General features: G+C 45.0%; 1 protein-coding gene across 1 annotated transcript in view; it reads left to right on the top strand.

Annotated features, from left to right (window-relative positions):
* The window catches only part of LOC126355965 (uncharacterized), a 32,428-nt gene extending 13,324 nt beyond the window's left edge, over window positions 1–19,104 (top strand). The window contains exon 2 of the mRNA XM_050006571.1: window positions 17,614–19,104. Within this exon, the coding sequence (XP_049862528.1) occupies window positions 17,614–18,660 (1,047 nt within the window). The 3' untranslated portion in view covers window positions 18,661–19,104. The remainder of the gene's footprint in view (window positions 1–17,613) is intronic.
* Window positions 19,105–19,746: the final 642 nt, after the last annotated feature.

The following is a 19,746-nucleotide window of genomic DNA, read 5'->3' as shown; positions in this document are numbered from 1 at the left end:
GGAAAAAATGACTGCCTATATGCCTCTTTACGAGCCCTAATCTCTCTTACCTTATCTTTGTGGTCTTTCAACGAAATATAAGTTGGCGGCGGTAATACTGAACTGCAGTCAGCCTCAAATGCTGGTTCTCTAAATTTCCTCAGTAGCGATTTACGAAAAGAACGGCTCCAGAGATTCCCACCCGAGTTCCTCAAGCATTCCCGTAACATTCGCCTGATGATCACACCTACCAGTAACAAATCTAGCAGCCCGTCTCTGAACGGCTTCTATGTCCTCCCTCAATCCGACCTGATATGGATTCCAAACGCTCGAGCAGTACTCAAGAATCGGTCGTATTAGTGTTTTATAAGCGGTCTCCTTTACAGATGAACCAAATCTTCCCAAAACTCTACCAATGAACCGAAGACGACTATACGCCTTCCCCACAACTGCCATTGCATGCTTGTCCCACTTCATATCGCTCTTCATTGTTACGTCCAAATATTTAATCGATGTGACTGTGTTAAGCGCTACACTACTAATGGAGTATTCAAACATTACGAGATTCTTTTTCCTATTCATCTGCATTAATTTACATTTATCTATATTTAGAGTTAGGTGCCATTCTTTACACCAATCACAAATCCTGTCCAAGTCATCTTGTATCCTCCTACAGTCACTCAACGACGACACCTTCCCGTACACCACAGCATCATCAGCAAACAGCAGCACATTGCTATCCACCCTATCCAAAAGACCATTTATGTAGATAGAAAACAACAGCGGACCTACCACACATCCAGATGATACCCTCACCTCTGTTGAACACTCACCATCGAGGACAACGTACTGGGTTCTGTTACTACAGAAGTCTTCGAACCACTCACATATTTGAGAACAATCCCATATGCTCGTACCTTAGTCAGGAGTCTACAGCGGTGCACAAAGTCAAACGCTTGCCGGAAGTCAAGGAATATGGCATCCGTCTGTGCTTGCTGCACAGTATGGAGAGACTCCATTGCGGTGGGCAGACACGGACGACCGGTACCTTGGCGACGAGTATGCGTGCCCTCACGTTTCTATGTAGTCCTTATTGGGCCACTGTCACATCCCTGTGCCCCAAAAATCTGGATGTTGCACAGCCAAATGGACACCCACCCTGAGCCGCTTTTAAGACTGATATACTTTCTCACACGGATACGTGGCTTCTTCGCGTCCTACAGAGTGATCATTCAACATTTCATCATCTTCACGACCCTTATACATCCTACCAGGATCCATTTAACCTGAACAGCACTAATGTACTCTGGCGGCCATTATATCCATGACAGAGAATTGTAACTCTAACCGATTACATAGGTGTTTAGGTACGCAAAGTTACAATGACATGCGACCATGTCTTCTGGTTACTTCACTCTTCTTCTCAGGCAGTGTATATCCTAAGGGATGCCTCTGTTTACAGTAGCATGTCTCCAGCGAACATATCATCTGAGACTTCGAGAGTGATTTACAGAACGGAATGGAAATTATTTTCTCGACTGGCCTCCAACACCAGACCTCAGCGAACTGAGAATGGATAGGAGGAGACAGACCTTGCAAGAAAATTTGTCTGAGCCAACCCCAAGAACACGTAGTGATCCGTGTCATCTGCCAGTTCTCTAGTTTTGCTATACGGAGCAGGGAGACTTTTCATTTTTTAGGTGTAGGATTCGGGGTTTCTTTGTCGTTCATCGTGTTTAGAAAATTGGTTGCTGTAGGAGTGGATATATTTTAATAGACACAGAAGGTACATTTGCTGGTCGTGAGTTGCGATAAGACAGCGATAAGGGTGCGGTCCATTGCCATGTTGGTAATTTTGTAGAGCCACAATGGAATGAAATAAAGTCCTGCTCATGCACACAGTCGTAGACAATCCTAGGAAGTTGTCTCTTGGTAAAGGAGGCATTCTTTTCAGGATAGAATTGATAGGATTAGTAGACGATCGACTAAAGAAATCATTCAACAGGACTGGGCATCTCACGAAAGTATGTGTCTGGCGGACATTATTGTGAGCCCTTTTTACTGTATCAGTCTCATAGAATGTTCCATTTTTGAGGTCTAGAGCCGGTCGAGTCCCAGCACCATTCGGACATAGAACGTTTCTCGTTGTCGGCCTGTAAATAGTTTACAAGACGTGGCAGGCACATTCACTAAACCGGTTGCCGTTGTGCAACGCTGATAACGTTAAGCGCACAGGAAGTTAGCATCCGATATGGGGCAGGAGCGATAATTGCTTCTGGGAGTGCAAGCAAAATCTTCATTCGCTACCTCACTAGTATGGTAAGTGTGACAACCAGTCACATTACGAGAATCGCAATTCAAGATTTGAGCAGCAGAAGCACTACCTGTTCTTACAGTAGCTACAGTCAACCAACCATTAACTTGACTAAAAGTGTCTTTACTACTAATGATACACTAAAATGCATGACCACGACTTTATTTACACTGATTAACCAGACAATTACGCTAACTTACCTAACAAGCTGTATGTCCACCTATGGCACGGGTAACAAGGCGATGCATTGCGGCGTGGAAGCCGTGATGCCTTAGCAAGTCGCTGCAGGAAGCTGGCACCACAGCTGCACTCTTTTTTTTTCTTTTGGGGGGGGGGGGGTCATCAGTCTACTGACTGGTTTGATGCGGCCCGCCACGAATTCCCCCCCTGTGCTAACCTCTTCATCTCAGAGTAGCACTTGTAACCTACGCCCTCAATTATTTGCATGACGTATTCCAGTCTCTGTCTTCCTCTACAGTTATTGCCCTCTACAGCTCCCTCTAGTACCATGGAAGTCATTCCCTCATGTCTTAGCAGATGTCCTATCATCCTGTCCCTTCTCCTTATCAGTGTTTTCCACATATTCCTTTCCTCTACGATTCTGCGTAGAACCTCCTCATTCCTTACCTTATCAGTCCACTTAATTTTCAACATTCGTCTATAGCACCACATCTCAAAGGCTTCGATTCTCTTCTGTTCCGGTTTCCCCACAGTCCATGTTTCACTACCATACAATGCTGTACTCCAGACGTACATCCTCAGAAATTTCTTCCTCAAATTAAGGCCGGTATTTGATATTACTAGACGTCTCTTGTCCAGAAATGCCTTTTTTGCCATAGCGAGTCTGCTTTTGATGTCCTCCTTGCTCCGTCCGTCATTGGTTATTTTACTGCCTAGGGAGCAGAATTCCTTAACTTCATTGACTTCGTGACCATCAATCCTGATGTTAAGTTTCTCGCTGTTCTCATTTCTACTACTTCTCATTACCTTCTTCTTTCTCCGATTTACTCTCAAACCATACTGTGTACTCATTAGACTGTTCATTCCGTTCAGCAGATCATTTAATTCTTCTTCACTTTCACTCAGGATAGCAATGTCATCAGCGAATCGTATCATTGATATCCTTTCACCTTGTATTTTAATTCCACTCCTGAACCTTTCTTTTATTTCCATCATTGCTCCCTCGATGTACAGATTGAAGAGTAGGGGCGAAAGGCTTCAGCCTTGTCTTACACCCTTCTTAATACGAGCACTTCGTTCTTGATCGTCATTATTCCCTCTTGGTTGTTGTACATATTGTATATGACCCGTCTCTCCCTATAGCTTACCCCTACTTTTTTCAGAATCTCGAACAGCTTGCACCATTTTATATTGTCGAACGCTTTTTCCATATCGACGAATCTTATGAACGTGTCTTGATTTTTCTTCAGCCTTGCTTCCATTATTAGCCGTAACGTCAGAATTGCCTCTCTCGTGCCTTTACTTTTCCTAAAGCCAAACTGATCGTCACCTAGCGCATTCTCAAATTTCTTTTCCATTCTTCTGTATATTATTCTTGTAAGCAGCTTCGATGCGTGAGCTGTTAAGCTGATTGTGCGATAATTCTCGCACTTGTCAGCTCTTGCCGTCTTCGGAATTGTGTGGATGATGCATTTCCGAAAGTCAGATGGTATGTCGCCAGACTCATATATTCTACACACCAACGTGAATAGTCGTTTTGTTGCCACTTCCCCTAATGATGTTAGAAATTCTGCTATCCCTTCTGCCTTATTTGACCGTAAGTCCTTCAAAGCTCTTTTAAATTCCGATTCTAATACTGGATCCCCTATCTCTTCTAAATCGACTCCTCATTCTTCTTCTATCACAAAAGACAAATCTTCACCCTGATAGAATCTTTCAATGTATTCTTTCCACCTGTGTGCTCTCTCCTCTGCATTTAACAGTGGAATTCCCGTTGCACTCTTAATGTTACCACCGTTGCTTTTAATGTCACCAAAGGTTGTTTTGAATTTCCTGTATGCTGAGTCTGTCCTTCCGACAATCATCTCTTTTTCGATGTCTTCACATTTTTCCTGCAGCCATTTCGTCTTAGCTTCCCTGCAATTCCTATTTATGTCATTCCTCAGCAACTTGTATTTCTGTATTCCTGTTTTTCCCAGAACACGTTTGTACTTCCTCCTTTCATCAATCAACTGAAGTATTTCTTCTGTTACCCATGGTTTCTTCGCAGCTACCTTCTTTGTACCTATGTTTTCCTTCCCAACTTCTGTGATAGCCCTTTTTAGAGATGTCCATTCAACTGTCCTGCCTACTGCGCTATTCCTTATTGCTGTATCTATAGCGTTAGAGAACTTCAAACGTATCTCGTCATTCCTTAGAACGTCCGTATCCTACTTCTTAGCGTATTGATTCTTCCTGACTAATGTCTTGGACTTCAACCTACTCTTCATCACTACTATATTGTGATCTGAATCTATATCTGCTCCTGGGTACGCCTTACAATCCAGTATCTGATTTCGGAATGTCTGTCTGACCATGATGTAATCTAATTGAAATCTTCCCGTATCTCCCGGCCCTTTCCAAGTATACCTCCTCCTCTTGTGATTCTTGAACAGAGTATTCGCTATTACTAGCTGAAACTTTTTACAGAACTCAATTAGTCTTTCTCCTCTTTCATTCCTTGTCCCAAGCCCATATTCTCCTGTAACCTTTCTTCTACTCCTTCCCCTACAACTGCATTCCAGTCGCCCATGACTATCAGATTTTCGTCCCCCTTTACATACTGCATTACCCTTTCAATATCCTCATACACTTTCTCTATCTGTTCATCTTCAGATTGCGACGTCGGCATGTATACCTGAACTATCGTTGTCGGTGTTGGTCTGCTGTCGATTCTGATTGGAACAACCCGGTCACTGAACTGTTCACAGTAACACACCCTCTGCCCTACCTTCCTATTCATAACGAATCCTACACCTGTTATACTATTTTCTGCTGCTGTTGATATTACCCGATACTCATCTGACCAGAAATCCTTGTCTTCCTTCCACTTCACTGATCCCTACTATATCTAGATTGAGCCTTTGCATTTCGCTTTTCAGATTTTCTAGTTTCCCTACCACGTTCAAGCTTCTGACGTTCCACGCCCCTACTCGTAGAACATTATCCTTTCGTTGATTATTCAATCTTTTTCTCATGGTAACCTCCCCCTTGGCAGTCCCCTCCCGGAGATCCGAATGGGGGACTATTCCGGAATCTTTTGCCAGTGGAGAGATCATCATGACACTTTTTCAACTACAGGCCACATGTGCTGTGGATACATGTTACGCGCCTTTAATGCAGTGGTTTCCATTGCCTTCTGCATCCTCATGTCGTTGATCATTTCTGATTCTTCCGCCTTTAGGGGCAATTTCCCACCCCTAGGACAAGATAGTGCCCTGAACCTCTATCCGCTCCTCCGCCCTCTTTGAAAAATCCGTTGGCAGAGTGAGGCTGACTTCTTGTGCCGAAAGTCTTCGGCCGCCAATGCTGATTATTTCTCAAAATTTAGGCAGTGGCGGGGATCGAACCCAGAACCGAAAACGTTTTGATTATGAATTAAAGACGCTACCCCTAGACCACGAGTACTCACAAGTCATCTAATTCCCATAAATTCCGAGAAGGATAGCGATGAGCTCTGTGTCACATAAAAGGTATGTTCGATATGGATCAGATCTGCAGTGTCTGCAATGTCAGCAAGTGCCCTTCGTTATGATGTCCATTCCTCTTCAACTGAACTGCCTCTTGGAGCTATTCTTTATCTCAGTACCTACAGCCTTAGACAACTTCAAGCGTATCTCTTCATTCCTCAGACCTCGGTATCCCATTTCTTTGGGCATTGATTCTTCCTGTCTATTGTCACAAACTGGAGCCTAATCTTCATGACCACTACATTGTGATCTGTCTATATCTGCTCCTGCGTATACGTATCTGGTTTCGAAATCTCTGCTGATCATGATGTAATCTAACTAAAATCTTCCCGTATCTCCCGGCATTTTCCATGTATACCTCATCCTCTTGTGATTCTTGAACAGTGTATTCGCTGTTAGTAGCTGAAATTTATTGCAGAACTCGATCAGTCTTACTCCTCTCTCGTTGCTTGTACCGAGCCATTGTGTTCCCGCAACTCTTTCATCTACTCCTTCCCCACAACCGCATTCCAGTCCCGAGTGACCGTTACATTTTCATGTCCGTTTACGTACTGAGTTTATCTTTTTTGGGAGCCGGGGGGGGGGGGGGGGGGGACATCAGTATTCTGACTGGTTTGGTGCTGCCGTCCACGAATTCCTCTACTGTGTTTACCTCTTCATCTCAGACTAGCACTTGCACCTTACGTCCTCAGTTATTTCTTGGATGTATTCCAATATCTGTCTTCGTCTACTATTTTATTCCTCTACAACTCCCTCTAGTAACATGGAAGTAATTCCGTGATGTCTTAACAGATGTCCTATAATCCTGTCCCTTCTCGTTGTCAGTGTCTCCCACATATTCCTTTCCTCTCTGATTCTACGTAAAACTTCCTCATGCCTTACCTTGTCAATCCACTTAATTTTCTACATTCGCCTGTAGCACCACCTCCCAATACTTCGATTCTCTTCTGTTACAGTTTTCCCAGAGTTTATGTTTCACAATCATGTAATGCTGTGCTCCATCAGTACATTCTCAGAAATTTCTTCCTCAAATTAAGACCTATGTTTGATACTAGTAGACTTCTCTTGGCCAGGAATGCCCTTTTGGCTAGTGCTAGTCTGCTTCTGATGTCCTCCTTGCTCCGTGTATCACTGATTATTTCGCTGCCTGGCAGCAGAATTCTCTAACTTCATACACTTTGTGAGCATGACTCCTCATAAATTTTTCGTTGTTCTCATTTCCGCTACTTCTAATTGCCTTCGTTTTCCTTCGATTTAACCTCAATCCGTATTCTGTACTCATTAGACTGATCATTACATTCAGCAGATACTGTAATTCTTCTTCACTTTCACTCGGGATAGCAATGCCATCAGAGAAGCTTCACCTTCAATTGTAATACCACTCCTGAACCTTTCTTTTACTTTCTTCATTGCTTCTTCTACACACACATTGAAAATAGGGGTGGATGACTACATCCGTGTCTAACACCCTTTTAATCCGAGCACTTCGTTCTTGGTCGTCCACTGTTATTATTCCCTCTTGACACTTGTACATATTGTTTATTATCCGTCTCGCCCTGTAGCTTTCTAAGAATTTAACATCTTGCACTATTTTACATTATCAAACGCTTCTCTGGTAAACAAACCTTATGAACATGTCTTGATTTTTCTTTACTCTTGCTTCCGTTATCAGCCGCAATGTCAGAATTAGCTCTCTGGTGCCTTTCTCTTTCCTAAAGCCAAACTGATCGTCATCTAGCACATCCTCAATATTCTTTTCCATTCTTCTGTATATTATTCTTGTGAGCAACTTGGATGCATGAGCCGTTAAGCTGAGTGTGCGATAATTTTCGCATCTGTCAGCTCTTGCACACTTCGGAATTGCGTGGATGATATTTTACCGAAAGACAGTTGGTATGGCGCCTGACTCATACATTCTACACATCAACGTGAGTAGTTTTGTTGCCACTTCCCCCAATTATATTAGAAATTCTGATGGAATGTTATCTACCCTTCTGCCTTCTTTGATATTAAGTCCTTCAATGCTCTCTTAAATTATGATTCTAATTCTGGAGCCCTCATCTCTTCTAAATCGACTCCTGTTTCTTCTTCTGTCACATCTAACAAATCTTCCGCCTCATACAGGCCTTCAGTGTAATTTTTTCACCTATCCACTCTCTCTTCCGCATTCAACAGTGGAATTCCTGTTGCACTCTTAATGTTACCACCCTTGCTTTTAGTTTCACCAAAGGTTGTTTTGACTTTCACGTATGCTGAGACATTCCTTCCAACAATAATTGTTCTTTGATTTCTTCACATTTTTCATGCAGCCATTCCATCTTAAGTACTCTGCACTTTCTATTTATGTCTTTCCTCAGTGACTTCTATTTCTATACTTCGGAATTTCCCTGAACATATTTGTACTTCCTTCTTTCAACGATCAACTCAAGTTTTTCTCCTGATACCAGTGGTTTCTTCGCAGTTACGTTCTTTGTACCTATGTTTTCCTTCCAACTTCTGCATTGCCCTTTTTAGAGATTTCCATTCCTCTTCAACTGTACTGCCTACTAAGCTATTCCTTATTGCTGTATGTATAGCCTTAGAAAACTTCAAGCGTATCTCGTAATTCCTTCATACTTCCGTGTCCCACTTCCTTACGTACCGATTCTTTCTCACTAATGTCTTAAACTTCAGCCTGAATTACCCATTAAATATCCTCATATACTTTCTGTGTTTCCTCATTTTCAACTTACGACTTCGGAATGTGTATCTGAACCGTCGTTGTCGGTGTTCGTCTGCTGTTGATACGATGAGATCAACATTATTACTAATGTGTTCATACTAACACACTCTCTGCCCTACCTTCCTATTCATAACGAATACTACTCTCGTAATATCATCTTCAACTTCAGTTGCATCTAGATTAGGTCTTTGCAATTCCCGTTTCATATTTTCTACCTCGTAGAACATTTTCCTTTCGTTGGTGTTCAACCTTTTCCTATCTCTTGGCAGTCCTGTCTAGGACATCCGAATGGAGGACTATTCCGGAATCTTTTGTCAATGGAGAGATCATTAAAACACTTTTTCAACTACAGGCCGCATGTCCTACGGAAACACATTATGTTTCCTGAAAGCAGTTGTCTCCATTTCCTTCTGCATCCTCATGCCGTTGATCATTGCTGATTCTTCCGCCTTTAGAGGCAGTTTCCCACCGTAAGGGCAAGAGAGTGCTCTGAACCGCTGTCCGCTTCTTCGCCCTCTTTACAAGACCATTGGTAGAGTGTGAGTGTCTTCTTATGCCGGAAGTCTTCGTCCGCCAAAGCTGATCATTTATAATCAAAATTTGAGCAGTGGCGACTGCGAAATTGGGATTTTTCTTTTATTTTGTCAAAGGAACCTTCCTGGCGCTCAAAGGGATTGGTGGGGGCAAAGTGAGTAGGAGTCGCAACCCGAGGCCTAGTCACCATTTCTCGTTCTCACCACCCAGGAACCAAGGACAGCGTACGGAATGTAGAATGGAGGTACAAAGAACATCAATACTTTTTCATTTATTTTTACGTTTCTTAATTGTTATCAAACGCACAGAGAATAGCAGGAAACCGACGTCGCGATGAGGAGGGCGCGGCAAGTTGCCGGCTCGGTGAGACTAACGACGTTTAGTGTTTCACGGGAGAACATCCCGAAACCTGAGCGGTTTTAAGAGTGGAAAACTCGTGGGTCAACTCCTCGTCCGCAGTTGGTGGTCTAGTGGCTAGCGTCACTGTCTCTGGATCACGGGGTCCCGGGTTCGATTCTCGGCGGGGTTGGGGTTTTCTCTGTCCGGGAACTGGGTGTTTGTGTTGTCCTCGCCATTTCATCATCATTATCATCATTTGTGACAGCGGATAGATTGTATTGGGGAAAAAAGGGACTGTGTAAAAATTGGGGCTTTGTACGGCCTTTGATGACCGCCCATTTGAGCTTCCCACAAACTAAACATCATCACCATCAACTCCTCATTGCCGAAACATACCAGCTCTGTTGCAATACATCGAAAATTGGAGGAAAATTGTCTGTATTTAGGATTGCGGACAACTGGACAGTGGCGTTAATTTACGAAATGCTAACAATCAAAGACTTTTCTCGCCGTCAGCAAACAAGTAGTGAGTTGCGTATCCACAAATCCACGGAAAGAGGAGCAGGTGAGGAGGTAGGTGATCTACTGGTACCTAGGGCCTGCATCTGTCGTACCCACGAACTAGACACTAGACACCTATCGCTGATCCGCACGCCAGGCGATGCTCGTCTGTGTCCAGAACATCGCAGGCGAGGCCTGCAAGGTGAATCCCGTGAAGGTACGACCGACATACTTATTTCTCACTGTCAGAAAGGTACCACGCAGACTGGACCCCAGTGACCAGATAAGAGCAGATATTGATCGCCAGACGGCACGCCAGTCAACCTGAGGATACTTCCCCTATATCCGATTCGGTAACCTGTGCTGCTGAAGAAAGCCATTGATCGCCTTTGTGGATGTCAAGCGCATTGGCGATATTACAGTATGGACGTAGCTCAGTTCGGGGAAGAAAAGGTGGAAGTAAAGAGAGGTCCGAAAGGTGCATAGGGGCTGAGAGAGAACGTGCTGCAAGGGCCTCCAGCAACAGGCTGGTAAGGTCTGTAGAAAACAGCGCCACAGCACCATTTCACAGCTGACGAAAAGGGCTATTACTCCGTCAGGGACATAATAGAGACCTAAACAGCCCATGTAATGTTGGGCGGTGAGGATCTCGTACCTTGAACAGCAAGCCGTGGCAAACATATGGACGAATGCTGCTTGCATGCCGTGGGCCACGAATGGTGGAACAGGAAGTTTCTGTGCCACGTGGGGAATACGTGACGCCAAATATACATTTACATATTGCATCAGTTGAAGAAGACACAGTGCTAGTAAACGTTGAGTAGGCGTCGGAAGCTAAAGGGAATCGTGCGCTTCAAGTCACTTGCGAATTCGGGTCCTAAACTTCAGATAGTAGCAGCTACACGTATTGGAGCAGCGCCGTCCGCAGGGCATTGCGCTTGATTTTAAGACGTTAAGACATCTACCAGAAGCTTCGCCGTTGGTGGTAACTTAAGCAATCACTCCCTGAATCAGCTCCACTACGAAGAAAGTAGACGAGATTGTCTCAATGAGCAGTACAGCTGATTACATGGCCTCCGAGAGACGTCCCCGACAGGCGTTGGCAGAGGCCGATGAGCAACGGTTCCATGCTGAAAACATACAACAGTGCAGAGCACCTGCAGCCTTGACGCACCGAACGACGGATGTAGACGGGAGGTGTGAGGCTGCCTTCATAGAGTACACGGGATGTAGCTCCACAAAGGAGACGCATCGCGATGTTGACGGTATTATAATCCGGAGCGCCCTTCCCAAGTAGTCGTGATCGACCCGATCGATAGACTCACTGAAGTTAAGAGCTGCTAAAAGCCCACGCACGCAACGATCATGAAGAAGAATCAGTCCCGACAGCGATAGAGAACAGTGCGGATGTTGTTGTCGCCACCTAAAGAAGTTTGATCAAGGGAAACCCCGGGCCGTCCGTTTAAGCCGCGCAGCCAATAGCAGGGTAAAGATCTTCGTGACGCTGTTGAATAACGGCAAGGGTGGTAACCGCATATATCCGGATGTACCCTAAGACTTGTGGGTGGCAATACTGATAAGGAAACCGTCTGAGATCTGCAACAGAGGTGACGTAAAGTCCCAACAAACTTCCGACCCCAATGCCGCCGGTACAAATTCAGTGAGAGGCCGTCAGGGCCGCTTGGATAGCATCATGGATTTTCGTTGGCAAACAGATTCATCATTGCATCATCAGGAACCGACCCAAAAGAGACTTGGGAGTGCGCCGTTATGGTGGGATGGTGGTGATGAGTACAGCGCAGAGTACAGCATAACCTAAGGTTCAGGGAGCGTAGAACCTAAACAACGTTGGGTATCTAATCGCCACCGTAAGAACATTATTCAAAGTCCACCGATGGTGGCGCCATTCTGCTATCACACGGTACACAGACAGACGCCCCTGTGTTAACCCATCATGTGTGCCCATTCTGACCAAACCTCAAAGCGCCTTCAAAATGACATCGAGACAGGGACGTGAGCTGTGCCTTCCCAAAATTCACCATCACCTGACGCTCCAGCTCATAAGGCATCATAGTAAAGTCCCAGAGAATAGCTAAGTAGAAATCCTCAAGTAGAAATCCTGGGTTCGTCGCTGCCACACCGCAGCCTCGCTTCCATAACCAAACAAGACCTTGCAGACGGCAGGCTTTGCGTAGATGACCCACCACGCCAGGACAGACGACATGCTATCCACGTGGCCTCAATGAGCTGCCACCACTCGAATGAAGTAAGATAAAGCACGTTCAATTTCCACAGTCCTGGTCGCGTCACATCCTTTGGTGACAGAAACTCGTGGTACAGATACATGGATCATGGTCAGAGAATGCAACAGGCCAGATACCAGTATTAAATATAAACTCGTCGAGACTAGTGGAAGAATGACTAGAGAAACGTGTAAACCCTTGACGATCACAATGAAAATGCTCTCAAGGGTCCACAAGGTAGAGGTGCTTGAGAATTGCCGATAGCGCCACGTATAGATAGTGATGCAGCAGCTGGTCTTTTGGTGTGGTTAAAGTCACCTCGCATGATCAATGCAACCTGCTGACCCAGGAAGAGAGTCAGCGGCGACCCGAACCAGATGGTGCATAGTTTTTGTGATCCTGACGCCACTAAACGTGAGGGCTATACCTCTTGCATGAGGGAGATAGGCAACTGTACCAGCATGAATGCTGTCACGTAAGAGGATCGCCTCCCCACTACCAGTACCGGAAGCATGGGACATGTGTGCCGTAAGTCCATGGGGCGCTCAAAAGATTGCAACATTCATCTCCTGAAGGAGGATGTTGACGTCCGCAGCATAAAGCATTTCACAGAGTAAGGTCAGATTGTGAAGTGCGTTGATTGATACTAACATTGACCGTGGCTATGAGATAAGTCTGGTACGCTGCCATCACCAGGAGGACAGGTGATGCAAACATGAGGGAAGCACAGGGAGCCACCTGTTAGGACTTCGCGGAAGGGCGCATAATTGTGACATGGAGGGAGGCGGCTCCATCAAGGGGTTGCATCGCTATGTATACCTTCACACACCAGGCGATGCTCGTTCGAGTCCATAACATCACAGACGAAAAAGAAAGGGATCCATGCAAGGTGAATCTCGTGAAGGTATACTTGCTCCCCATTGAAAGTCCGCCCACGAGACAGGCGTCTCACCAGGCCGTTTCGGTTTAACACTATCAGGGGTGCGCCCAAGGGTAGCGTCAGATAAGGAAGGGAGACAAGTGCATCAGACGCAGGTGGGTGAAAGTCGTTCGTTATCCGTAGGTAGATGCTGACGGGAAGTAGAGAAGGAGAGACGTAGTGTCGTCTGGTGGCGTCAGAGGGCAACCCCTCACCAGTAGGAGAGTCGTCATCCTGTGCACACGAGTTTGTGACACTTTCACGGAGTGACACTTGTATGGAGGGCAAATGTGTTGACATTTGCACGCAACCTGGGACACTGTAGACAGTGGACAGAAGTAGGATACTCCAACCTGTCCGCCGCTACCTGCAACGTATTCTTGGGAAAGCCAAAGCTCATTTCCCTGACCCCGCGCCGAATTTTCTGAATAAAAATCTACTCATAGTCTTCTTGAGGAGGTGCAGTGGTAGGGCTATCTGATTGTAAGCCGGTGCCTATTTCCTTGGAGCTTGTTGATCGTACTCTCAAAATGGTTCAAATGCCTCTGAGTACTATAGGGCTTAACCTCTGAGGACATCAGTCCCCCAGATCTTAAAACTACTTAAACCTAACTAACCTAAGGACATCGCGCACATCCATGCCCTAGGCAGGATTCGAACCTGCGACCATAGTGGTCTCGTGGTTCCAGACTGACCGGATGGTCACCCATCCAAGTGCTAGCCCAGCACGACAGCGCTTAACTTCGGTGATCTGACGGGAACCAGTATTACCACTGCGGCAAGGCCGTTGGCTTAAAAAAGTATAACACATGTAAAAATTCAATAAATAAATTACATACATATGTGTGGCCTTTAGTGATGAGAGCTAGTGTCTTTAACTATCATTAATAAAAAGTTTGTCAAAGTATTATTAGTTTTAAAAAAATTTTATAACAGTATACGTTTGCTGTAATAACTTCGGTAGTTTTATTTATATATATGGTGAAATCGTCTAACATGCACCTCAGCGGTTGCGATCATTATGACGTGGTTTATTTTGATATTTGTCAAAACTGTTAATAATTGTTTAATTCTAAAGTTTATCTATGTAGCTCTAATCTGACGTATTGCGTATGCGCCTTCTTTACTGTTGGCTTCTTAATCCACATGCTGTTCAAACGGCTAACAGCCTCCCCACAACTTCAGACTCCTGGACAAGCAACCGATTCTGTCGCAGACCGCCCACTTGCCGACGATCGCAACTTTTAGTCGACTGAATAGCTCTCTGGAAAATCCATCACGTTAAAAATCTAAGCACGTATACGTGAAGATCAATAAAACAGCTTTGACGGCTGTGTGCGGTTACGAACATGCAGGCAATTGCGACTGGTACACAGAACACAGACTAATAGCAAATTAAGGGAAGACGAAAGTAATGAGGAGTAGCAGAAATAATATAAGCTATAAACACGACATCAAAATTGAGGACCGTGTAGCAGACAACGTGAATTAAATCTGATACCTCGGAAGGAAAAAAGGAAGATATGCATGACGGACGAAGCAACTAGAACATAAGAAGTTGACTAACAAAGGTAAAGAGAGAGTTTCTCCCTAAACGAAGTTGACAAGTATCAATAATTGACCTTGATTCAAGGAAGAATTTTTCCGAGAATGCATGTCTGATGCACAACATTCGACAGACGAGAACCATCGAATGTAGGGAAACCGGCAGGGAAAAAAATGGAAGAGTTTGAGATGTAGTGCTTCAGAAAAATTGTGAAAATTATGTTTACTAATAGGATAACAAAAGCAGAGGCTCCATACAGACTAGTGGAAGAAAAGAACATGCGCAAAAAACTGGCTGGGAGAAGGTACAACATAGCATGACTCGCGTTAAGACATCAGGAAATAACTTCCACGACGCTAGGAGTAGGTATAGTAAACGTTAAAAAGCGTGGAGAAAGATGGAAGCCAGAGTATATAGAGCAAATTATTCAAGACACTGGATGTGTTACCATGAGATAAGACGTTGACACAAGCGAAATAAACAGCCAAAAGTCTGGTGACTTCTCCTGTCCTACTTGTCACACAAGTGTATTTATTAACTCCCCACACCATTTTTTACACAACACACATCAAAAAAGTTTTGCATCACCCCTCATCCCAGAACTCCTGAAGATGGACGTTGACTGTGGATATTGTATCACAGGCACAATCCCTTTGACTGTTAAGAGATGTCATTAAACCACTACAAAGATGTAAACAACCATGCATGAGCAGCGCCTATTAGATGGGGAGGGTCCGACAGCCGATCAGATCCAGTAATTCCAACAGGAAGGAGGTACACGGGCTAGTGTTGTCTGTAGTTCAACCAAGTCAAGACTTTCAGTATCGTGGTTTCACAGCTACCGCATTTTTACTTCGTGCACGGAAAGACTCTAAACGGGGGCAGTGTCCAGGCGTCGCGGAGTGAACCAAAGCGATAATGTTCGGACATGGAGGAGATACAGAGAGACAGGAACGGTCGGTGACAAGCCTCGCTCAGGCCACCCAAGGGGTACTACTGCAGCGGATGACTACTACCTACTTATTATGGCTCGAATGAACCCTGACAGAAACGCTACCGTGTTGAATAATGCTTTTGGTGCAGCCACAGGACGTCGTGTTACAACTCAAGCTGTGCGCCATAAGCTGCATGATGCGCAACTTCACTCCAGACCTCCACGGCGAGGTCCATCTCTGCAACCACAACACCATGCAGTGCGATACAGATGGGCGCAACAACATGCCGAATTGACGGAGACGTGTTTGGAGGCGACCTGGTCGGGCTGAACGCCTTAGACACACTGTCCAGCGAATGCAACAAGATGGATGTTCCCTGACGTTTTCGGGTGGCATTATGTGCGGACGACGTACGCTGCTGGTGGTCATGGAAGGTGCTGGAACGGCTGTACGATACCTGATAGTGCTACCAAATCGGCAGAATATTGACGAGGCATTCGTCTTCATGGACAACAATTCATGTGCCATCTTGTGAATGACTTCCTTGAGGATAACGACATCGCTCTACTAGACTGGTCAGCATGTTCTCCAGACAAGAACCCTATCGAACATGCCTGGGATAGATTGAAAAGGGCTGATTTTGGACGACGTGACCCACCAACCTCTCTGGGACAATATGGGCCAACAGTGCCTTGATGAACTTGTGGACAGAATGCCACGACGAATACAGGCATTCATCTACGCAAGAAGACGTGCTACTGACTGTTAGAGGTGCCGGTGTGTACAGCAGTCTGGGTCACCACCTCTGAAGGTCTCGCTGTATGGTGGTACACAGTGCAATGTGTGGGATTCAAGAGCAATAAAAAGGGCGGAAATGATGTTCATCTCTGTACATGTTCCGAAACTCTCTGAACCGAGGTGATGCAGAACTTTTTTAATGTGTGTGCAAACAATTTTCCGTTCGTTCGATGAATTCTAGAGACCAGTGAATATCTAGGCGCTCATTCCGGAACCGCGCGACTGCTACAGTCGCAGGTTCGAATCCTGCCTCGGGCATATGTGCGTGTGATGTCCTTAGGTTAGTTAGGTTTAAGTATTCTAAGTTCTAGGGGACTGATGACCACAGATGTTAAGTCCCACAGTGCTCAGAGCCATTTGAACCATTTTTTTGAAGCAGTGAATAATGATTTATTTTTGTTAGCATAAACAGTAAAACAGTATAATGTGTTCTGGCTGTAGGCAGATCTTACTACGGTTTCCACGGCCTTCTACTATTCTTCTCATTTACACATAGTTTACATTTGCTTTAATTTCATCTATCTTCGTGTATAATCTCCTTACGTCCTTTCGCTCTTCTCCCGCACGTTAATCATTCCAACGCTTTAACCATGAACCAGTCCTACCGCAACGCATGGCCAATCCATTTCTTCTTCCTTTCTCTTATAAATTCCATTAGCCCTCTTTTCCCCCCCTACTCTCCCCAGTAAGTCTTCATTTGCTCTTGTAGCTACCTAAATCTTTCCAGCGTCCTCTACATCTACATGTCAAATGCTGCCAACCTCTTTTCTTTTTCTCTACTCATTGTCCACATGTCCAGTTTACAGCTCGATATACTGCCACTTCCAGATGAAATACTTCTGTAGTTTTCTCCTGTGTTTTCTTTCTGCCATTACAGATAATAATTTCCTCTTTCTGTTGACGCTTTAGCTACGGCAGTTCGAGCTTTGGGCTTCCGGTGGCACCTTATATCTTCCATTACGTTGATTCTTAGTTATTTGGCTAATTTTGTCTTACAGTGATATTGGTTATCGTGCTTCGTTTGCCAGTCACCATGCACTTTTGTTTTTCCGAAATTTCCTGCTGTCGCTAAAGAGATTCTCTGTCGTAAACAGATGTTGGCGCTGGCGGCCCTTCCAGATCTCGCCTGCTGCCAACTGGTTGCCCCCATAGTCAGTTGTGCGGCCGAGGGCCGCCTGCCCGACCCAACGGACTGCGGCTACTACGTGGACTGCACAAAGAACAGCGACGGCACCTACACGTCGACCATCAACCCGTGCCCCGCCGGCACCTACTACGATTCCTGCCAGGGCGACTGCAGCAAAACTCAGCAACCATCCGTCTGTTCCTTTACCTGTGATAATGATGGCATTGCCGGGTTTCCACCTGAAAATCCGTCCGTGTACTTTGTGTGTAACACCGTTGGTAGTGTACCGACCTTAACTATTGCTAAGTGTCCTAGTGGCACTGCAATCGGTGCTGACATGACCACTTGCATAGGTATTGCCCCCGACTGTCCAGTCAATAATGAGTCGCCTGGGCCCTCCACATGCAACGGAACTTATTATTACGGACATGCTAATAACTGTTCCGTTTACTACTACTGCAGTGGCCCAGGTGAGTCACCAGAGCCGACGTACTGCAACGCTGACGAATACTTCATTAGTTACAACCACAGCTGCACTAAGTTTCAGTGCACGTCGCAGGGTTTTTTTGCAGATCCAGCCGATTGTGCCTCGTTCTATTACTGCGTTAGCGATGCTTCGGAAGCGACGCAGCTTACGTGTCCCAGTGATAGTCATTTCGACAGCTCGGTTGGAGGGTGTGTGCAGGGAGAGTGCACCACAGTCTGCCCCGGAAGCAGCTCGCACTTCACGTGCCCGTCCATCGGCTTTTTCGCAGATCCGTTGAACTGCAACTGGTACTACTACTGCGACAGCACCCTGCAAGCATCGCACAGCAAGTGTCCAGACGGAAGTCACTTCGAGAGCACCGTGGGTAGCTGCTTGATGGGCGAGTGTCCTAGCAGGCTGGTCGGTAGGGACTGGGAAGTTGGAGTGCGACCTCTGAGCTCTGTTTCTAGCCTACCATTACGACGTGAGGAAACCCAGATTCCATTCTGGAATTCTCGCAAGGAGACATTGCAGATGCCAAGTCCATAGACATTACGTAGTGCCTGCAGGATAGTTCTCATTACAAATGGAGTAACAATAGTTTTTGTGACAGCTACTTAAGATGTTACCATTACGATATGTTTGTCAAATTTATCGCACTGGAGCAACCAAATCACCCTGTGCTCTATTTCTCAAGCCAGGCTTCTTCTGAAGATCCCATTTACAAGCTGGCCTTTCTAATGTATGTATAAGTTCATATTAATTACCATTAATTTTTATTTGCCACATCTATACTCTCTGTTACCTCCGCACGTCCTTTCATTGCCACTACTAGTAGTTCAGTATCGATAACACTCTAGTGATGAAGTTGTTGATACCTACACATTGGTAGTCACATATGTAACAGTGCTCTGAATTACAAACAAGACGAAGGCTGTGTTTTCTTGTAACGATGTGCTTTTCTGTAAATCAATAAAAGCTAATTTATCTGAATTATATTCATTAACTGTAAAACCCGTACCTGAGTATTAAATTTGTAATGACAATCAGACACAGCACTAGAAATGTAATTAAAACAGTTTTTCTTTCCACAAAAAGTATCTAGCTTGAACTACAGATAGATAGCAGGTCTTACCTTTTAAGAAACCTATTCCCAAACAGTTAACGTTTTTTCGTCATATATTAAGATAAAGAAAACAAAATAATCTCAAGGACATCTCCCTCAGCTATTATTTAGAGACAATTGGTGCTTTTCATTACCATGCAATGCATGTTGTAGTTGACGATGTTCACTGCTTCGCATTTTGCACAGGAGTCATGTCAAGCTACTGACTGATTAGTGTGTAAAGGCACAAATCTATAACGGGCAGGCATTAGAGGCAATGATTGCAAGTGGTAGCCACAGTCCATGTACTGGCACCAACCATCAGACACTAAGATACCTCACACAGAGTCTCACACCAACGTCTGCCACGTTATGTTACTCTCCATCCATATTCAGTAAACTTAGCTCTATGTTTTACACTGAACCCAATAGGTCAGGTCTCGCAGTATAATTTGCTAACAACTTCCATTCCTGTCGTACAATGACCTCCTTTCCAATGCTAAAACCGCACTATTGTCAAGTTTATAAAA

This window comes from Schistocerca gregaria, chromosome 3, assembly GCF_023897955.1.
Source record: "Schistocerca gregaria isolate iqSchGreg1 chromosome 3, iqSchGreg1.2, whole genome shotgun sequence".
NCBI lineage: Eukaryota > Metazoa > Arthropoda > Insecta > Orthoptera > Acrididae > Schistocerca > Schistocerca gregaria.
Note: the sequence above shows the minus strand (reverse complement) of the source record. Positions and strands in the feature narration are given on the sequence as shown.